The 22,179-nt window shown below is 44.9% G+C and overlaps 1 protein-coding gene across 1 annotated transcript; it reads left to right on the top strand.

Moving 5' to 3' along the window:
• Positions 1-3,197: 3,197 nt before the first annotated feature.
• Positions 3,198-22,098, top strand: P2RX4 (purinergic receptor P2X 4). The gene is made up of 12 exons (XM_081842274.1): positions 3,198-3,373; positions 5,034-5,181; positions 11,110-11,181; positions 14,289-14,361; positions 14,950-15,049; positions 15,914-15,994; positions 16,775-16,916; positions 18,747-18,883; positions 19,391-19,484; positions 20,203-20,268; positions 20,380-20,475; positions 21,317-22,098. The coding sequence occupies exons 1-12, from the start codon at positions 3,231-3,233 to the stop codon at positions 21,374-21,376; spliced, it is 1,212 nt and encodes a 403-aa protein (XP_081698400.1). The 5' UTR covers positions 3,198-3,230; the 3' UTR covers positions 21,377-22,098.
• The last annotated feature ends 81 nt before the right edge of the window (positions 22,099-22,179 follow it).

Here is a 22,179-nt window from a genome sequence, read left to right as displayed (position 1 = left end):
GCCATTTTCTCGAGCTGCGGACACAGGCTTGATGACATGGAGAAAAAAATAGTCTCCAAGAACATTTTACTTATCCACTTGCCTCTACATATTTATGTTAGTCCTTCTAGTCACTGAAATGTAAGAAAAACCAGGAACGTGGCCTTCGCCCAGTTTGCAAAGCATTCCTGTGTGTTCAGTGGGGTGCCCTTTTGCCTCATAGGCCTGCACTAACATTTCTGCACTGATTTACAATGTTTTTTGCTTAGGAACTGGTGAGATCAATGTTGCTATTGTGTTTTAATTTACCATTTTTACATGTTTGTATTATCTTCCAATCACTTTGAATTTTATACTGTAATTTTTAAAAAATTAAAAAGTTGTTTCAAACTATTTTTAACATTGTTTTTAATTGTTGTAACCTGATATTGAGCAGTTTTTTCCAAAGCAGTTTGTGACACAACATGTCTGTCTGTCTGTCTATTTCCATACACACACGTGTTTATCAGATGTGTATCTCCCTCCCTCCCACAACTATCACAACACACTCGGGACAGCTTGCAACGGAACATCAATACAACATCAAACACCATGTTTTTATGGTGGGAATGTCCCTAACATTCTGGTCTGAGGTTTATCAATAAATATCTAACACCTCTCCACAGCTCTCCTTGCTATTCATTCTGAAAAGAAGTTTGATCTGGATGTTGGTAGCCTAACAATAGGAAAATATACAAATTTTGCATGTCTCCCTATGGTATAATAACTCGGGGAATTTGGCTATTTCAGAATAAATAACACAAGCTGCAGGTCTTCAAGAGACCTGGAACGCTTCTTGGCCATCCGACGGGACTTTAGTTCTTAAGTTTCAGAATTAGGTGCACAGCACTCGCCATTGCGCCATTGTGGGAAACAGGGCAGTCTTGAGTTAGTGTTGTGTGTAACCATTTCTCATGCCTGTGGTATTATATGCCATGCCACGCAACTGCATTATAATTTAGCTTCCTGGTATTGTTAACTGGTATTTGTTGCTATGCTTCACATTTAAAAACAATGTTTTGCCCCTCGTCCCCACCTCCAAGCAGCGAGAGGCTTCAAGAGTTCCAACCTGTTCCCTGAGGTGGTTTCATGGGAATGAGGCTCCACTGGAGAGTCAGGAACAGAAGCTTCAGATCCACATATATAAAGTGGGGCAAAGAGAAAGCAAAGGTCCAGAAGGTGGGGACGGACCTAAAATAATTAACGGTTCTGCAGTATCTTTATTAGGACAAACAAAAACATCACAAATGTTGTGCCACTCTTTTGCGACATTTTGGCCAGTCCTATTAAAAGGATTTCTGCTGGGGGTTTTCCAGCTATACACAAGCAAGGTGGGGGTTTTGTGTATTAATTCCCCATCAGATTTCTAGGGGAAGGCCCCAGTGAAATAACTGTGGATTTCCATAAGCCTCTGTGTTTCACTCAGTTCCAGGTAAGTTCTTTCTAAACAACCCTTTAGAGCTCTTTGAGAGTGTCCAGTGAGAATGTGTAGATGATGCATGGCAACTATTCACAGGGACATGAGATGGAAAGACCATGGGAGAAAACCAAGCACTCACGGAACGATGCAGCAAGACCTTTTGAAGCAATGTGATGTATGTTTAATATACTATGCCATACATAATTGTACACTTGCCAGGACAATTGTATTTCTTTTTAGAGTTTTAAAAACAAATAAAAACTCTTTAAAATATACAGTAATAAGCTTTTGATGGTCCCTCATCCAAGACTCCTGAAGAACAGCCCTCCAGATGGCAGTAGTATGCTAATGTTGGGGAAGGATCTCAGAAAAAATAACAACCAAGTGGAAATATCTGCCATTAGTGCGCTGTTTTTGCATCAACTGTGCCCACACTGTACATTTAAAGTTCTGTTATACCACTTTAATAGTCATGGCTTCTCCCAAAGACTCATGGGAAGTGTAGGTCAGGAAGGGTGCAGAGTTGTTAGGGACGGCCCTCTCTCAGAGCTACAGTTCCCAAAGAACTTTGGGAAAACAGACTGATTGTTGAACCACTCGAATTGTAATTCTGGGAGGGGAACAGGGGTCTCCTAACAACTCCCAGCACCCTTAACAAACTACAGTTCCCAGAGTTCTTTGGAGGAGGGAAGCCCAGTGCTGGATTTATGTATAAGCTAAACAAGCTATAGCCTAGGGCTCCACTCTCTTGGGGCCCCCCCAGAAAATAAAAAAAAAACCTGGGTGTACATTTCCAGAATATAAGATAAAAAACAAATAAAATAAAACCTACATACAGCAACAGTGTTTGTGTGTTGTGTAGGCTCCTATGATCACAGCTGTCAACTTTCGGATTTGAAAACAAGGGATCAGCAGCCTCACCTGTCCCGGGGACCGTCTACGGGATATCTAACAATCCGGGGAAGCAGCGGGAAATAAGGGAATTTACCGCAAAAAAAGGGAAGGTTGACAGCTATCTTCCATGTAAGTAAGCAATGGTCCCCGCCTGCTAGCCTGCTCCCTAAAATATCAGTGGTTTGCTCATTTCTGTATATAGGGTGCCTACATTCTGCATGAGCTTTCGTGTGCATGCACACTTCTTCACTTCCCGTGGTATCTGAAGAAGTGTGCATGCACACGAAAGCTCATACCAAGAACTGACTTAGTTGGTCTTTAAGGTGCTACTGGAAGGAATTTGTTTTGTTTTGACTATGGCAGACCAACACGGCTACCTATCTGTAACTACATTCTGCATGTGCAAATGGGTTTAGATACCTATTAGGTCCATAAATTATAGCATACATTCAACACAAAAAACAGTGACAATTCGTTGTTGACAAAGGAGGACAGCTGGACGTAGAAAGGGCCCCATGACCGTCAGTAGCTGAGGGCCTCATCCAGCCTAAGCGTGTGAATGAGACCCAGCCGGAGGGTCCTCCCCTTTCCCCCACTCAGGCCTTTCCCATCCCGGGGCGCAAGTTCGCGCAGCCTTCGGCCTTATCCCGCCGACGAAGCAGCCGCGACTCCTCCCTCTCCTTTCCCGTTCCCTTTCCTCTCCCGGAGTCCCGTGCACTTTGCCCGCGGCAGGAGGAGCAGCGCCCCCGCTTCCTTGCCACCAGGGAAGGAGGAGGAAGGGAGACGCCTCTTTCGAACTCGCCACCGGGAGGCGGATTCGGCCTCGGTAAAGCCCTCCGGCTGCTGCCTCCCGCGGGGATCGCGCTGCTGCTTCTTCTTCGCCGCCCCTTCTGGCTCCATGGCCGGCCCGGGCAAGCCGTGCTCCGGCTTGTACAGCTTCCTCTTCGAGTACGACACGCCGCGGATCGTGCTGATCAAGAGCCGCAAAGTGGGGCTCATGAACCGGCTGGTCCAGCTGGCCATCCTGGCCTACGTCATCGGGTAAGGCGGGGGCCCGGGGGCCCAGGGGCCAAGGGCCAGGGGGCCCCCGGTTGCTGACCAGCGAGGGAGGAGACCCCCGGACCTCGCTTCCCCACCAACGTGATCCTCCTCCCCAGAACCGGGGAAGTGTAGCGGGGCAACTCACTTGTTGCCAGAGGAGAGTAGTCCTCTTGAATTCCGTAGGTGTCTACTCGGAAGTAAGCCCCTCCGGAGTCCAATAGGATTTACTTCCAAAGGAGTTTGTTGCAGCGAAGTTGTGCTTCTCCAGATGTTGGCTGCATACGCACCATATGTTGAAAGCACTTTGCCCTCCTCCTGAGATTCCTGGGTGCTTTAGTTCAGTGTTTCCCAACCTTGGGTCTCCAACTGTTTGAGGACTACAATTCCCATCATACCTGACCACTGGTGTTGCTAGCTAGGGATGATGGGAGTTGTAGTCCAAAAAAGCTGGCGACCCAAGGTTGGGAAACACTGCTTTAGTTTACCCCTCACCAAGCTGCAGTTCCCGGCACCCATCATGAACTATAGTTCCCACCATTCTTTCCAGGCTGTATGCATGGGCATAGCCAGGATTTATTGGGGGGCAGGCATTATGTTGGCGGGGGGCGTGGCAGAACCTCAGTTTGTTAAGTGTAAACTCCCCTCAGTGGTATGCAATTTATTTATTTCTGCCACAGCAGCGGCCAGAATAGTGCATGCTATTAAAAGTCACTTGTAATAAGATGAAGAAGGTTTAAAATTGGATTATAAAGAATACAAGCCTTTAAGGACATGCGTGAATGAGTACTAAACAATGGAACCAAGAAATGGGAGTGGAGGGAAGTCAAGCAAAAAAAATGGTTTTAAAATTTGACTACAATCTTTTCTTTTTCTTTTTTATGCATTGTTGTTATTTTTATTTTATTATTATTATTTTGGAAAATTAACAAAATGTTATCAAAAGAAGGACAGAATAGGTAAAGGTAAAGGGACCCCTGACCATTAGGTCCAGTCATGACCGACTCTGGGGTTGCGGTGCTCATCTCGCTTTATTGGCCGAGGGAGCCGGTGTACAGCTTCTGGGTCATGTGGCCAGCATGACTAAGCCGCTTCTGGCGAACCAGAGCAGCACAGGAAATGCCGTTTACCTTCCTGTCGAAGCGGTGCCTATTTATCTACTTGCATTTTTGGCATGCTTTCGAACTGCTAGGTTGGCAGGAGCAGGGACTGAGCAACGGAGGTTGGCAGGAGCAGGGACTGATTCCCCGTCGTGGGGAATCGAACCACCAACCTTCTGATCGGCAAGCCCTAGGCTCTGTGGTTTAACCCACAGCGCAAGAATAGTGCATGCTAAAAGTTGGCAAGAAAAAGAATACCAGCAAAAGAACAATGGCTGTATAAATGGACAGAATACACTCGCAAGCATGACAGCCAAAATAAGGAATCAGGATGGAAAACAAATAAAGGATGGCTGGGAAAGTTTGGGGGAGTACTTTAAAAAAAGTTGATACTAAAGCAAAGCTACAAGCAGGGGTAATTCCCTAACGGTGCAAGACTAAGGGGATAAGCTAAAAAATATTTCCCCCAAAATGTGTCTGGGTTTTTACTTCTTGAAAAATGGCAACCCTACTTAAACCTAAATTCTGAGATGGATGTTTTGTCCCCCCCCCCCTTCTTGCAGCTGGGTCTTCGTGTGGGAAAAGGGCTACCAAGAAACAGATTCAGTGGTGAGTTCGGTGACCACAAAAGTGAAGGGCGTCACAGTGACCAATACTTCAGAGTTGGGGCTCCGAGTTTGGGATGTAGCCGATTACGTGATTCCACCTCAGGTATGTACACAGGAGCTGAATCTCATGAGGGATTTGCTGGGTATGACACCTACTTCCTGTTTGTGGTCAGGAGTCTCTCTGCCTTGGAGCAACCAGGGACAGTTTTTACATGCTAGCTCTTCAAATGAGACCATTAGATCACAGGACTAAAGTTAAATAGAGCCTAAGACATCCAGCGGCCGTCTTTATGAGTGTTAATAAGAAATGCCTGCTTTTTGGGGTGGCCAACCAGCCAATTGTTCAGATCCATTCCATCCTGGTTTCATTCCTGTGTTTGGTACGGAACTTGGATTGGTTTCCTGGGTAGGTAACTTATACCAGAATGCAACTTTTTTTCTTTTCTTTTCTTTTCTTTTGGTAACATCTTTATTGAAAGTTCAAAAAGTACATAACCATATGAGCACCAAACATGGTGAGACGCAAAGAAAAAAAGAAAAAGAGAAACAGAACCCGTGCAAAAGGGAAAACAAAGGGAGGAAAGGGAAAAACCCCAAACTTTTACAATGTTGTTATTGCACTTCACCAGATCTTAACCTGTTACAGTACAGTGGTACCTCCATATAAGTCCGCCCCGTCCAGCGTCCATTTGCGCTTTGTCGAGTGTCCTTTTCATCGAGCGTCTGGGGCTCCAGAACGGATCCCGGACTCAAAACAAGGTACCACTGTATTTGTAAGAATGAGTTCCAAATATCATTTAATTTGTCCATGGCAAGTCTGCATTTATATGCAAGTTGTTCATATGCTGCGAGTGGGTATTCAATCCAATCATAGAAGGGAGCCACATTTTTATTTTTCCGATTCATCAGAACCAGTCTTTTTGCTGTGGTCAGGGCACAGAGAGTCCACTCGTATTGTCCTTTTGTAAGGTTCCATGTAATTCAAGAAAATATTTTGCTCTGTAAATGTAAGTTTGTTCCGTACAGGTCTGTTGATGGTTTCATTTACCTTCTGCCAAAAGTCTTTCAATATAGGACAATGAAAAAACATATGTTTTAGAGAAGCAGGGAGAATGCAACCTTGTTGATTCTGGACCTTTCAGAAGCTTTTGATGTCACTGACCTTGTTATCTTTTTGGGCCACTTAGCCAAAATGCGATGGAGAGACAGGATTCTATTCACAGAATAAAAACTGGCAGTGATCTACCCCTTTTGGGGGGAGCGTTCAGGTCAAAGTTGTTTTGAGTAAAGGGGAAAGGGGAAAAGTCACTCACCAAAAGATTGCAAGGGAAACAATATGCCTCACAGCAAAAACTGCGTCTTCCATTCCAGCAAAAATGGAGGATGGAGAGAGAGGCCGGGGCCAATGCTCTTATGCCACTGCAAAGGAAAAGGAGCCCACGGTTGACAGTGATCGACTGGAACCTCCCGGGGATCGACCAGTCGATCACGATTGACCTGTTGGACATCCCTGCTCTATGGTGATGGCTTCAGGCCTTGTTTAGAGGGCATATCTCAGAAAACAGGTCTGCTGCTTGCAGCCTGTGGGATACAGCATGTACCAAACATTCCCAGTCTTGATGGCCTCCAGATCAGGAGTCGGCAAAGTTTTTGTTCACGGTCCCACAGATGCTGCGGTGGGCTGGAGTGTGTGCACACACATTCATGCATGTACAAACGCTATTTCCGGCACGGAGGAGGCGTGCACATCTTCCCATTGGCTGCAGGAGCTTCCTTCAGCCAATGGGAAGCCGGCCAGCATCGCGGAAGGCGGTCCCCGCTCTGCTCCGCGCTAGTTTAGCACAGCTCACAGGAGCTGACCAAGTGGGCGGCGGGGGTCCATGGGCCGGTTAAACAACCCAATGGGCCGCTTGTGCCCCATTGGCCTTAGGTTGCTGAACCCCTGCTATAGATGTTTGGGACCATCAGTGCCAACAGTGAGGACCAATGGGAGTTGTAGTTTGAGGGCGCTATTGGTGTCCATGGACCTGAGGCTCAGATCTAGTCCAGCATTCTGTTCCCACAGTGGTCAGTCAGATACCTCAGGGAAGCCCAAGGCAGGACCTGAGAGAACCTCATCTAATCCAAGAGGACCCTTTGCAAATAGCTGCCAGGCCCTTCCTGGCACACTGTTGTGTGGAATAATTTCTTCTCTGTCATAGAACTCAGTTCAATATGTCTTTGCATGCTGCGGCTTCAAGGCAGAACGGGTGTAAGCTTGCTCTGTTGATTCTCTTTTACGGCCGTTGTGAAAGAATGATAAGGTCAGCTCTGCTGATTCTTTCCTCTTAGCTAAACCTCAACTTCTCCTGTTTTATGCCCCGGCTTCTGATCTCTGCAGCTTGCGGCTTCCTGGGAGCCACACTTCCTCCTTGTTGTTCGCACTGTGACTGAGTCATCTCCCTAAACAATCGTATTTGATTGCTGTTTGAAGCATGTATGAAAGCATTTATACTTGGATCAATATTAGTTTGGTATAAAAATAAAAATCTACCGTAACAACAACAACAAACATTAAACCCCTCTTAGGCCACATTCATACCATACATACATTTGAAGTGCTATGATAACACTTTTTGAAAATTGAATTTTATTAACATATACATATTACATATATGAAAGAAAAAGAAAGAAAAAAAGAAAACTTACAAATTTTAACATAACCTACAATTATTCTGACATATACATACAGAAAAAGAAAAAAGAAAAAACTTTTTAAAAAGAACAACAGTTCCATATACACATCTTTGTAAGGAATACAAGCAGTCCTTATTCCTGTTAGTAGCCTCCTTCTCTTCTATTTTTACAATATCTCCTTTTCTGACTTTATGCTTCATGCCCTGATTTATATCTTGACTTCCCTTACCCCTATGCGGTTCTTAATAACTCGTATTTCTGGTTGTCTGTACTCCATTAGTAAGACTGTGGAGAAACAATCTAATTTCCTGTGGAATTTTAATCTACACTAAGGCGAACGAAGTCCTGGAAACCATCTTTTTTCATATAATTTATAAAAACATCACATCCTCTCCTAATTCTCTAATTTGAATGGTTTCTTGTTATTTCTGTGAGTTTAGCCAGTTCCAGATACTCACTTAGTTTTAAGAGCCATTCTTCTTTTGTTGGCAATGTGTTACTTTTCCAATATTTTGCAATCACGATCCTGGCGGCTGTGGTTACATATAAAAAGACTTTTTTTTTTGTCCTTTGGGATGTCTGTTGTAAAGATTCCTAATAAAAATAACCCTGGTGTTTTTTTTTAAAAAAGTGTATCTAATAATTTTTTTGATTCTTCATATATCGTGTCCCAGAATTTTTTATTCTGGGACACGTCCACCACATGTGGAATAGATTCCCATCCTTATGGTTGCACCTCCAACATTTACTACTATTTTTAAAATTTATTTTAGCCAATTTTGCAAGAGTCAGGTACCACCGATACATCACCTTTAGAAAATTTTCTTTAATCGTATAGCATGCCGTAAATCTAATATCATTTTCCCAAAGGTTTTCCCGCTTGTCTAGTTCTATATTATAGCTGAAATCTTGGGCCTCTTTTACCATTATATCCTTTAACTCTTCATCTTTTAGATGCCAATTTTGTAATATACATTCTTTTTATCATTTGAAAGAAGTTCTTTAACTAGATCAGATATTATCTTGTCAAATCCATTCTTTTTTTATCATGTTCAAAACACCATTGAGTTGGTGGTACTGCAACCAGCTTATACCGATTTGTTTTAACATACCGTATTTCTTCAATTTCAGTTGGTTATTTTCTTCTTCTAGTAAATCTTTATATGTCTGCCAATTGGTACCCATATTTTTCCTTTTAACAGCCATTGCCTCCATTGGTGATAACCACCAAGGGTTTTTCGGCCCCAAAAGTTTTTTATTATTTCTTTCCCATACTTCAAATATTGCCTTTCTGATAATGTGGTTGCGAAATCCTTTATGTATTTTCACTTTATCATAACCCAGGTATCCATGCCATCCTAGTATGTGCTATGATAACACTTTATACAGTTGTGGCTCACCCCAAAGAATCCGGTCAAAAGTGCCACCTTGCTTAAGAACCAAAGTATTCAGCTGTAACACCTTTGTAACAAATGAGTTAAGGAACTGAAGTGAAACTGGAAAGAAGCCATCTAGTCTCAAAACCTGTAACATCTACCTAAAGCGAAGTAACTGAACATAAGCAGCTGAAGTTTAAAAGAAGTTGTGCCTGTAGCATCCATTAGATTTGGTATAAATGATAATAGGTTAACTATTTTCTGAAAGAACATTATCTCCTGAGACATCCTTTGTTTTATCCACTTTGTTCTGTTAAATAAATCTTTCTTATTTGTTCAACTTCTGCCTGAGTCCCCCAAGTACCAAAGTTTTCCCTCACACAAAATCCATAAAGATAACCTGTGGTGGTGTTTATAGAATGTGTACGTAGTTTGGGTCCACAGCAATTGGTATATAGTCAAGGGTTCTGCTACAGTAATTGGTGGCAGAAGTGGGATCTGCTCCATGGGGCTACCCTTGAAGACTACTCAGAAAGAGCAGCTGGGGCAGAATGTTGCTGCCTGGCTGTTTATGTGATGGGGGTGGGGGCTCACATTAACCCATTCATTAAATCCTTACGCTGAATGCCTGTGGACTTCTGGAAATGATTCAAGGTGATGCATTGAATCATACACCAAATCTGCAATGACTTGGGACCTAAGTACCTTCTTCAAGTACTTCCCTATCCATGTACAGTGGAACCTCTACTCACCACCATAATCCGTTCCGGCGGCCCGCCCTTTAGGCAAAACGGGTCGCTGAGAGAAGCGCCATTGTGCGCATGTGCAGACAGCGGCAGCCACTTTTGCGTGTGCACAAACAGCAAAAGCTGCTTCTGCGCGTGCGCGAATCGCGGTAAACCTGGTATTTACTTCTGGGTTTGCTGCTGTCACGACTTGGATCGGGCCCAAGTAGAGGCAGTCATAAGTAGAGGTTCTGCTGTACAGTCGTACCTCTGGTTGCGAACTTAATTCGTTCCGGAGGTTAGTTCTTAACCCGAGGCGCACTTTTGCTAATGGCGTGACTTCTGCTCGCATCCTGGGGCAAAGTTTGCTACCAGGAGCATCTACTTCCGGGTTAGCAGAGCTCGTTACCCAAAGCGTTCATAAGGAGGACGGTACACAGCCCAAGGTTCCTCTGTACTGTATTCAGGTGTGCAGATGAAGGCACAAAACAAGACATTCTCAGTTAATTTAGGGAATTCCAAAGCATAATTGGTTATCCCCACATTGACCTAATTGAGACACAAGGTGTAAAGCTCTTTGTTTATCCAGGCTTTTGGAATGCTGTCAACCTTCTTGCTGACACTGTTACCTTGTATATGTTTTGATGATGTATATTTGATAACTGTATTGTCAGCCAGTGGGCAGGATTGTCCCATTGGGAGGGATGTAAGTACAAACTTGCACTTGAACAAGGGATCAGTAAGCAAAAGTTTGGCTTGTGGTTTCCACTGCCTCACCTTCTGTCTCCAGATTGTCACCCCAGCTCAGTCTGACCAGCTCCAAATCTTGATGATGATCTCATGCTGTTGGTGCAATAAGCTCTGGCACTCTATGGGATGCCCAGTTATTTCACCTAGTAGCAAGTTGTTCTTCCTGACCTCAGCTCCTGGGCAAAAAGTTTTCTTGCTTCCACTCAAAATTCGCTTTTCAGCTTCTAATGGAAACTGCGCTGATGGTCAGTGATCTATTGCTCTTTCATTCTGAGCTGCTAAGATGCCCATGATCACATTTCAGTTTCTGAGCCATTGGTTTGTGGGAAGTGGGCAGTAACCACCTTTTCCTGTACCCCACAGAAGGACATTTCAATCAAAGTTTCCCCTTCTGCTAAAATGAGCTAGGCCTTGATCCTATTTGGCTTCTCCTTGGGAAACACCACCAATCCAGATCGCTGTGTGAAGCTGAACTCATTCTTTTTTCTTTGTACACATGTTTAGGGCGAGAACTCCATATTCATCATGACAAACATGATCATCACTCAGAATCAAACTCAAGGACTCTGTGCAGAGGTAGGCTCCCACTAACATCAAGCTTTCAATGTTCAGAATTCATTTGTCTTTTGTCTGAAACCATAAAGAAAATGCTGTGCAATTTCGGGAGCTGAGTTGAGGAGCGGGCCATTCAGTTTACATCCCAGGGTCAAAGTAGGGAGGCCATCTTTGGGGAATTAGGATTTTAATAGGCTGCTTGTGTTTTGGAGAGGAGCCAGCCTCTTGAGAAAAGTAGGAGTAGCTACCAGGAGCCCACAAGCAAACACTGCAGGGTCCTCAGGAGGGAAAGAGGGTTGAAATCCTTAGGAAATAAATTACGTAAATTTGTAGCCTTTAGAAACCAGAGAAAGAGTTGGTTTTTTGACCTGGGCCTTAGGGGGTTTAATGCCCAGGGACCCAGCAGTAGTAAATGCTAAATGACTGCAGTTTTAGAAGTGTGTTTGTGTTGGTTTTAGTTTTTTTATCAGACTTTGAAATATTTTGTGAAGGTGGTCTTTAATTGTACAGTGGTACCTCAGGTTAAGAACTTAATTCACTCCAGAGGTCCGTTCTTAACCTGAAACTGTTCTTAACCTGAGGTGGCCCTTTAGCTAATGGGGTCTCCCGCTGCCGTGAGATTTCTGTTTTCATCCTGAGGTAAAGTTCTTAAAAAAAAAAATATTAAACAATTTAAACATAACAATTTATCAATCCAAATATTCAATTACATTATTTTTTCCCTCCACCTCCCCCCAACCCAGGACTTCCCTCAGCTCCCCTCTCTGGTTTCTTTGCACATATTGCTCTCCGCATATTATAAAATTGTACATATCCTTGCCTTTGTCTATCATATATTCAACTAATAAATTTGTGGATGTTTATTCAAAACCTGCCAAGGAGTCCAAGTCATTTTGTTGTCTTTTTAAGTAGTTTGTAATAAGTTCCCATTCTCCCTTGAAGTCATGATTGTCCTTGTCACGCAGTTTATATGTCAACTTGGCCAGTTCTGCATAGCTCATCAAATTTTCTTGCCACTGTTATTTCATTAGGATTTCCTCATTCTTCCATTCTTGTGCTAACAAGACTCTTGCCGCTGTTGTAGCATACATAAATAGGTTTTTTATTTTTCTTGGCAGGTCTTGTCCTAACAAAATGCCTAACAAAAATGCTTCTGGATTTTTTTGCAAATTTCATTTTAAACTTTTCCCCCAATTCGTTATATGTCATTTCCCTCCCAAAATTAACTTCTCTACACTTCCACCAAATATGATAAAAGTACCTTCTTTTTCTTTACATTTCCAACATATATTTGACCCGGTTTTGTACATTTTTGCTATTTGTACTAGTGTGATACACCATCTGTACATCATTTTCATATAATTTTCTTTCAAAAGAGAACAATCTGTAAATTTCAGATTTACTTTCCACAATTTTTCCCAGTCCTCAAATTGTATGTTATGTCCTATATCTTGTGCCCATTTAATCATGACTGATTTGACCTCCTCATCTTTTGTTTCCCATTCTAGCAGAATACTATATGCTTTCTTCAGCAGCTTCCCTTCTTCTTCTATAACTTCCTTTTGAAATCTGGAAGTTGTATCACTAAACCCTTTCTTATTATCTTCCTTATACATCTCATAAAGTTGTCTATAGTGTAGCCAACTCTAAAAATGGTCTTTGATTTCCTCAAACTCTTTTAATTTCCATTTCCCTTCTTGATCCCTCAGTAGATCTCTATATGTGGGCCACTTCCCCTTTTTGCCAAGCGGTTTGAGTAACGAAGCTTCAATTGGTGATAGCCACCAAGGTGTTTTTTGTTCTATTAGATCTTTGTACCTCTCCCACACCCTGAGGTAAAGTTCTTAACCTGAAGTACTACTTCTGGGTTAGCGGAGTCTGTAACCTGATGTGCTTGTAACCCGAGGTACTACTGTATGACACCCCCAATCAGAAAGGAAGATGACCTACATCAGTGTTTCCCAACCTTGTGCCTCCAGCTGTTTTTGAACTACAACTCCCATCATCCCTAGCTAGCAACACCAGTGGTCAGGAATGATGGGAATTGTAGTCCTCAAACAGCTGGAGACCCAAGGTTGGGAAACACTGACCTACATAACTCCTCCGGTCTTTTTTCTCTGCATACTATTGTTTTAAATTGTGGTGTTTGCCAACTTGGTTGGATCAAAGTGTTTTTAGCACATATCCCAATTTATGTAGATTGCCCAATTTGCCTCTGTGCAGAATTCTGACTCTCTCTTTCTCTCGTTGTTTCCTTCCTTCCTTTCTTTGAGTGAAGAGCTGTTCTTGTTAGCTCCCACTTATTTGATTTATTTCAATGAATCCAAGCATAGTGGATTAACTAGTTCAGAAGCAGCTTTTTTGTTTTGACCACAAACTTGACATGAGCCAACAGTGTGACGCGGCAGCTAAAAAAGCCAATGCAATTCTGGGCTGCATCAATAGGAGTATAGCATCTAGATCAAGGGAAGTAATAGTGCCACTGTATTCTGCTCTGGTCAGACCTCACCTGGAGTACTGTGTCCAGTTCTGGGCACCACAGTTCAAGAAGGACACTGACAAACTGGAACGTGTCCAGAGGAGGGCAACCAAAATGGTCAAAGGCCTGGAATTGATGCCTTATGAGGAACGGCTAAGGGAGCTGGGCATGTTTAGCCTGGAGAAGAGGAGGTGAAGGGGTGATATGATAGCCATGTTCAAATATATAAAAGGATGTCACATAGAGGGGGGAGAAAGGTTGTTTTCTGCTGCTCCAGAGAAGCGGACACGGAGCAATGGATCCAAACTACAAGAAAGAAGATTCCACCTAAACATTAGGAAGAACTTCCTGACAGTAAGAGCTGTTCGACAGTGGAATTTGCTGCCAAGGAGTGTGGTGGAGTCTCCTTCTTTGGAGGTCTTTAAGCAGAGGCTTGACAACCATATGTCAGGAGTGCTCTGATGGTGTTTCCTGCTTGGCAGGGGGTTGGACTCGATGGCCCTTGTGGTCTCTTCCAACTCTATGATTCTATGATGTGCCCCCATGCAAACCCTTGCATAAGCGCTAGTTTTGGAGGCCACGGGGTGGAGGGAGAGGGCATGGCAAGCGCTGCCTTTCTGTTTATCTGCACCATCTTCTTCCTCTCCAGTTTCCAGATAAAACCACACGGTGCCATTCTAGCGAAAACTGCACGGAAGGATATGCTGGGACACACAGCAATGGTAGGAGCTGGTGTGGTCTTCTTTGTGCCTGCTAATCATTTTGCTCACTTTTTTTTGATAAAATCTTGACCTTGAGATCTGAAAATATATAGATAGGGCAGCATTTCTAAGCGGGAACTGTATGTTGCAGATTTCAAGGATATTGTGCAACGGTGTGATTGACTTCATCTGTAGATACTTGTTATGGGTTTTGGAGGGGAGGAATGCTGATTACTCAGTTGGGTGCTGCTGCCCCCTGATTCCCCACACTTCCCTGATGGCAAGCCATTTTCTCTCAGCCTAAAACACCATCACCGCCCTCTGCAAGAAGGGGGTGGTTCTGGCCTACCTTTCATAGGAAGATGTTAAGTCTGAAGCCTGACGTACGCATGTGGCAGCAGAAAAACCCAGAATCATAGAATCATCGAGTTGGAAGGGACCCAAGGGTCATCTAGTCCAACCCCCTGCAATGCAGGAATCTCGGCTAAAGCATCCGTGACAGCTGGCCCCCAACCTCTGCATAAAAACCTCCAAGGAAGGAGAGTCCCGAGGCAGCATCGTTCTTGTTAGCATAAGAGTTTGATGAGGACGCTCTTGGTATCCCTTCAGGTGTCCAGACTGGGAAGTGTGTTTCATACAAAAACTCCACCGAGAAAACCTGTGAGGTCTTTGCCTGGTGTCCAGTGGAGGAGGATGAACATGTTCCCAAGTGAGTGTCTTGCGGGAGGGAAAATAACAAGCAAGTTGCTTTAAAAAACCCCAAACATGGCTAGGTGCTGAGATACTTCCACCAGGTAGCTACGCTCAGACGTCTTTTGGAGCTAAATGGTGTTGACGGCCTTTGCTTTCCAAGGCCTTCAGGGAAGCAGCGTTTATTGGTTGGTGCTGCTGTGGCCTGGTCCCAAAGGCCATTGTTTCCTTCCCCCATAGCTGTGGGTGGAATGCTCAGCATTCCCCCCTCTGGCCACACTAGCATGGGCAGAAAGGCCTGTTTGAATGGGCCATTCAGGGGACATTGGGGGCGGGCAGGCGGGCAGCGCTATAAATGGAAGGCTTTATCTAAGGTCACCCTCTTTGGATATCACCCCTGCCTGAGTGAATTTGGGGTGTTTTGTGTGCAAAGTGTGCACTGACCTATGGGGGGGGGCAGACCACCTTTTTGAAGTGAGATTGTTGGATTGTTGCTGTTAAGTTGTGGGTTGACATAGCAGACGACACAGCGATTTCTCCAAAGCAGCTCTTTATTTTGTAAGCTGGAATCGAACTGAACAGCAAACAGCTCAGCCGGCCTGCTTTTATAGGCAGCCGGCTGTCAACATTGTAGCAACAACAACCCAGAGTTTCCCGCCTAAAATAACTGACATGGACCTGAGTGAAAACTATCTACAGACCTGAGTGAAAGCTATCTACAGTATCCCCCTGCTGGCCCAGGGTGAAACTTCACTACATAACAGTTGCCTTGTTGCTAGCCACGATTGTCAGGCATAAAGTGAAATTGCACGTTTCCACTGAGACATTCTCTTTCTCCTCCCTGCCCCATCCCATCCCCTGGTCCTTTCTCAATCCCCTCCAGACCAGCTTTCCTACATAATGCTGCAAACTTCACCCTCCTGGTAAAGAACAACATCTGGTACCCCAAGTTCAACTTCACTAAGTGCGTATACATCCTCCCCCATCACTAGCGTCTTTGGGCTGCGCTCACTGGAGCATTAATCACAAGTTGTTGGGTTCTTGTGCTAGCAGGGAAAAGAATCAGCCCTTGTATTATTTGTGTCACAATATAAAATCACGGCACTGAAGAATTCGGCAGTGTTTTCTCAAGCATGGAGGTGGCAGGGTGGGGCGGGAGATGTCTGTGGGTGGCACTGGCTCTAGGTTTCCGGGTTCCCTTGGGCAAGAGCCTGTCAGTGGGAGACCCTTCCTCCCAGCAGCTGCTTTCCTACTGCCATTGTTTGCTGGTGCTGCATCTACTGTTCTTAGGACTGCAGTAAGCAGCCTTATACCAAGCCAGGCTCACTGGTCCATCTGACTAGCTATGGCTCCCCATGGTTTCAGGTGGGGAATCTTTCTCTAGCCCTGTCTGCAGATGCCAGGGATTGAACCTTGGACTTTTGGCATGAGCCACTGCCCTCCTCCTAACACCGGCATTGTGGAACAGCAGCGGCTTTCAGCCAGGGTTAAGTTTGCAGAATGAAAAGAGATGGCTTATGCTCATGCTCTCATTTCAAAAGCTTGCCAGAGATAACCATCCCCCCCCCCTTTCCTAGACAACAACATCTTTATGTGGAGTGGGCAAGGCAGCTGTTTCTAGTTCAGTATACAGGAAGTTGCACCCTTTGGGCGGAAGGGCATGATATAAATTTAATAGATATATCACCCAGTGAGTTCCCCAGATGACCTTAACTCTGGAATCTCTCCCTTCTTCCCCACCCAGGCGAAACATCCTCCCCAACATAAGTAAATCATACCTCAAGAACTGCAAATACAATTCCAAAACGGACCCCTTTTGCCCCATTTTCCGCCTCCGTGATGTGGTTGAATCTGCTGGTCAGAATTTCCAAGAGATGGCTGTTGAGGTTGGTTAGAATCTGTGGTGGGAAAATACGACAGGAAGGGAAGAGTGATAATCCAATCTGGAGCCGAGTGCAAGAGTTGCGAATTAGATTTTTTAAAAAAATACTTAGATTTATCTTCCTTTAGAGATAGGATAAATTTTCTATATGCACATAGCATGTATTGTTAACTTGGGCTGTGAGACATAGGCGCTCCTTCCACTGGCCCCTGGGGCTCTGGCCAGGCCACGGACCCCTCCCCTGCCCAGGTCCCACTTGCTATCAGCTCCACTCCACAGGCTCTTCCAGTGCTTTCTCATGTCCTTGCACTATGATAATAGCCTGGATGATAAGCAAAACTGACCATGGAGTGCAGTCTGCTGTGCAAAGGCCATTAGCTGCGACACCAGAATCTGGGAGCCCCCAGTGCAGGAGAACAGTTGCTTTATGCCCCACTTGTGGGCTGCCAAGAAGACCCTCGACCCAGCATCTCTTCAGGTAGTGGGGGCACCTGGAGAGAAGGGCCCTAAAGGATGCTCTCAGTGTACAAGTGCCGGCTGGTGTCTGGAAAGGGCAGTCCTTAAGACTTCCTGCCGTGTGGTGGTGATCCTTAAGGCTGCCTCCAGCGAGAGCTGCTCCTGTGTCCAGACTGTGGCAGCTTCTCCTGTCAGAAGCCCCCGTGGGTTCTGTGCCTCATGATGGGGTTTGGGCCTCACCCCTCCTTGTGGCAGTGTGGGGTCGGCCTGTGTGATTGGGGGGGGGGTGGTCTGCAATGAGAGCGGGAAGCCTGTGGGGCAGCTGCCCCATGAGTCCACTTCTGAGCAAGCCCCACAAGGCGGCAGCTACACCGCGAGAGCCTTCGTTTCCTGTTTAATGTTTGTTTCCAACCTCTTCCCCTCCTCTTGAGTATCCAGCATATTTGAACAAGGGCAGCTGGGTAACAGTTTGTACAAATGGTGCTCTTTGGCAGATGCACATTATAAGGAATGCGATTAATGGAGCAAATATTTAACTTTCCTTGTTTGGGCTTGCTATCTTCTCAAGATCAAGGCCTCTTTCAAACAATGAGCTTTGCTCCCAGTCACATTTGCCAGTTGCATTTCCAAAAGGCTCTTTTTGCTAACTCCTCAACTTGGTTCAGCCGTGCAAAGTGTAAACTTAAAAGTGTCCAGTTCAGAACTGCTCTGCACTTGCCAAGGTGGATTTATGCAAGTTGTGCTGTTCTTTAAGGCCTCAGTCTTCCAATCTGTAATATTGGGATAATAGTACTGACCAAACTTACAGAGCTATTGGAATAATCATTGTGACAACACATTAATGTGCTTTGAACATTTGAAACAAGCTGCAGAAAAACCTTTACAATTATGTCAGTCTGCAAGTACCCCTTCCATTTAGATTTCGTCAGTGTGTTTTAAAAACGTAAAACTTTGCTGCTAGACTCAAGCCTTATAGCTGCATGCAGAACACGCAGGCAAACTGGCGGACGGAGACAAATGACAGCAGCTTTATTATATTTTGAGAATGTGCATTGAGATTATATTGTTCTTAAACCACATGGGAAGGATTTGTATCCTGAAAAGTGGGATGTAAATAATTTCAATAAATAACTTCATTTTATGGTGCAATGTGTTTTGGCATCAATGAGACCTAGAAACTTGTCCCTCACTCTCTTTTTTTGTACCAAAATTGACTTGGGTTATGTTGGATGCAGTGTACACCACACTCTGTAGAAAAGTTTGTGCATGGGTCTGCTGTAAAAGACAATTGCATCCATGACCATGGGGTGGAAATGAACAATGTCCCATATGAGGGCTGTTTGAATTTAAATTGAATGCACTGTTTCGGTTTCTACAGGGTGGAGTGATGGGGCTGCAGATCAGCTGGAACTGTAATTTGGACAAGGCTGCCTCTCATTGTTTGCCAAAGTACACCTTCCGTCGTATCGACAACAAGGATTCTGACCACACCGTCTCTCCAGGATACAATTTCAGGTAGGGTGATTTGGGGTAACCAGGTGTGGGAACCCACCATGGTATAGCCTCTACTCAAGTCAAACTCTTTTGGTGCAGGGTCTGGTGTCTGGCGCAGGTGAAGAGAGTGTTTGTTTAGGTGTGGTGATTTGTTGAGAGTTGGCTTACGCTGTTGATTTTTAATTGTATTGGTTTTACTGTGATGCCTGTGAGCATTTTCTCTTGATGCAGAGCACCAGTAGAGACCAGTTGCTCTGGACCAGTGACCCACATGAATGTGTGTGTGAAGCAGTTCTGGAGCAGACACACCAGGTTTTCTAATTGGGTTATGAGATCCCTGAAGATTTGCAGTTGTTTGCATCCATCTGTCTCGAGAGACAATGGAGTGCGCCTCTAGGGGTGAAGTCAAACAACAGTTAGAGCAGCACCAAAGTGATCTCCCTGGGGCACAAGCCTGGGCAGTGTGTATGGAGGTCCTGGGCTGCCTGGAGGACAAGACCCACCTCTCCTTTTTCTTTTCCCAAACAGATTTGCTAAATATTACAAGAATGCTGGTGGCATAGACTCCCGGACGCTCATCAAGGCCTATGGAATCCGCTTTGATATCATGGTGTTTGGCAAGGTAGCTACCTGCTTTTGCAAAGGGTGTAAGGAGGCCAGCTGCCTCTGGGTTTGGCCTCAGAGTTTGGGGCGACCCTCAGATGGCACCAGGCATGCGTGGCACCCCTCTGCTTTGTTCCCTTAAGAGGGGGGAGAGAGAACCCAAATCTCATTTAACAGACGGCCCCATGTTTGAGCCCTGGCATTTCCAGCAAAAGTACCCAAGACCTTTGACCTGCTACCAGTCAGAAAAATTCTGCTGTCCTCATCTTTTTGGGACCCAGCTTTTAAATACATTCTGTGACGTGTGTCCACATTTCTAGTTGTTGGTTTAAGTATGTCCACCTGCCTCCTCCACTCAATTTCTTTCTCTTTCATAGAAACTGTGAATTTTTGTGTGTGTCCAACGTCTTTGTCTTCCTGAGTTGTTGAATGTTCTGTTGCACCAGTTAGCGCTGGAGATTTCACCACCAGAGACATGAAACAATTCAGACAGTCGTGGAATGGCCATCCTTTTCTTACAAACAAATGCCATAAAGCCGGCCTTCCCCAACCTAGTGCCCTTCCCAGATAATGTTGGACTACAACTCCCGTTGTTCCTGACCAGTGCCCATGCTGGCTGGGGCTGATGGGAATTGGAGTCCAACACCATCTGTCAGTGGAAAGTTCCCATAAATGAATAGGAGAGCTATCAGAAAAAGGACTTGTGAATAACTTGTGTATATCTGTGTGTGTTTTAGGCAGGAAAATTTGATATCATTCCTACGATGATTAACATTGGATCTGGCTTAGCCCTGTTTGGTGTGGTAAGCCCTTTATTCTCCCTCACAACTGGTTTCCTTTTAATAAGGCGCTAGAAGAAACGTCAACATTTGAAAATAAATAAAATCTCTTCTTTGCCTTTGAATCTCAACTAGGCGACAGTCCTCTGTGATATCATTGTCCTGTATTTCATGAAGAAAAAATATTATTATAGAGAGAAGAAATACAAATATGTTGAAGACTATGACTTGGTAAGTTTGCTTTGTGTTAGGATTTGCTCCCATAGCTTTCTCTCTTTCTGTTTCTTCTTCCTTCCATCTCTCTCTCTCTCTCTCTCTCTCTCTCTCTCTCTCTCTCTCTCTCTCTCTGTCTTTCCAGAACGAAAAGAATACAGTGGTGCCTCGCAAGACGAAAAGAATCCATTCCGCGAGTCTCTTCTTCTAGCAACCCTATTAGCGGCTTAGCGGCTTAGCGCTAGGGACGCGGGTGGCGCTGTGGGTAAAAGCCTCAGCGCCTAGGGCTTGCCGAGCGAAAGGTCGGCGGTTCGAATCCCTGCGGCGGGGTGCGCTCCCACTGTTCGGTCCCAGCGCCTGCCAACCTAGCAGTTCGAAAGCACCCTCGGGTGCAAGAAGATAAATAGGGACCGCTTACCAGCGGGAAGGTAAACGGCGTTTCTGTGTGCTGCGCTGGCTGGCCAGAGGAGCTTCGCCACGCTGGCCACGTGACCCGGAAGTGTCTCCGGACAGCGCTGGCCCCCGGCCTCTTGAGTGAGATGGGCGCACCAACCCCAGAGTCTGTCAAGACTGGCCCGTATGGGCAGGGGTACCTTTACCTTTACGGATTAGCGCTATTAGCGGCTTAGCGGCTAATAATAGCGGTGAGGCTGCTGATCCCTTATTTTCAAATCTGAAAGTTGACAGCTATGGACTAGATAACCCTTGGGATCCCTTCCAAATCTAAGATTCTACAATTCAATGAACCTTACAGGCTAATTTGCTTAGGAAATTTCCCTTGGGGCCAGAATGTGAGCCTGAGAATCTGTCTTGTGTATCGTTGTTGTTTTTGCACTGACTTCCCCATCTTCTTTCATAGGAAGCCAATTCATCCTATGGCTCCCAGGGAGAAACTCAGGAAGGCTGTCGCATCCGATGACCAACCCAAAGTGCTGATGTCCAATGAATTTCACGCATGCACGGGCTGTGAAGGGGAACAGAAACCCACATAAATTATTATTCTGTTCAGTCTTGCTTCCAATATGGATGCCTTGATAAAGGGAATGTAAAGATTGTGATATTCTGCAAATAATGATAACCACTTTCTGTGAAAGTTCTTTTTTTGCTGGGGTGGGGGAAGATATTTTGGGGACCTGCAAAGCCCTGGATAGTCCGAGGTAATTTTGAGGGCCTCCTAAAGTTGTGGCAATGGAAAAAGCAAGTGGCTTCTGGGTAGGATTCCTTCCCTTTCTGTCCCCTTCCGCCCTGGTTCCTCTTCATTTCACCCCCCCCCCCATCTTTGCTGGATTTAAACAAGCTAGGTCTTCTGCTGCCTTCCTTGCACAGAACCCAGTTCCTATTCTTAGCGGGCGATAGAATCCCCAGCATTCAATGGGGCAAGGAAGGCGCTCTGACCTGTGAACTAGATGGCACACTGCCAGTCCTTTCCCTTTGCACTTTCCTTAATTTTTGTCCTTTAGAATTCATTTCCAAACTGAAGGAATGGATATAGGTCAAAAAGAAATAAATTTGTATGTCCTTGCACTTTCCCCCTGTCTAGATTACATGGGAGCAAAAAGAAAAGTTGATTAATGTGAAGGGGGGGGGGGATTTTAGGGGAGAGATCTATTTTGTGGAGAAAATAAAGCTATTGGAAACTTTCATCTTCTTGTGCCTCCTTCCTGTATGGGTAGCCTGGAATGCAGAGCTGCAACTGAATACTCACACAATCTTAATTCTGTG

The sequence above is a fragment of the Podarcis erhardii genome (genome assembly GCF_964252035.2).
Source record: "Podarcis erhardii genome assembly, chromosome: 15".
NCBI lineage: Eukaryota > Metazoa > Chordata > Lepidosauria > Squamata > Lacertidae > Podarcis > Podarcis erhardii.
The sequence above is the reverse complement of the archived record's forward strand: the minus strand, read 5'-3'. Positions and strand labels throughout refer to the sequence as shown.

Coding starts and splice junctions, on each gene's coding strand:
- P2RX4 (XM_081842274.1), top strand. CDS start 3,231: ATGGCCGGCCCGGGCAAGCCGTGCTCCGGCTTGTACAGCTTCCTCTTC. Junction 15,050..15,913: donor GAGGATGAACATGTTCCCAA/GTGAGTGTCTTG, acceptor AATCCCCTCCAG/ACCAGCTTTCCTACATAATG. Junction 18,884..19,390: donor TCTCCAGGATACAATTTCAG/GTAGGGTGATTT, acceptor TTTCCCAAACAG/ATTTGCTAAATATTACAAGA.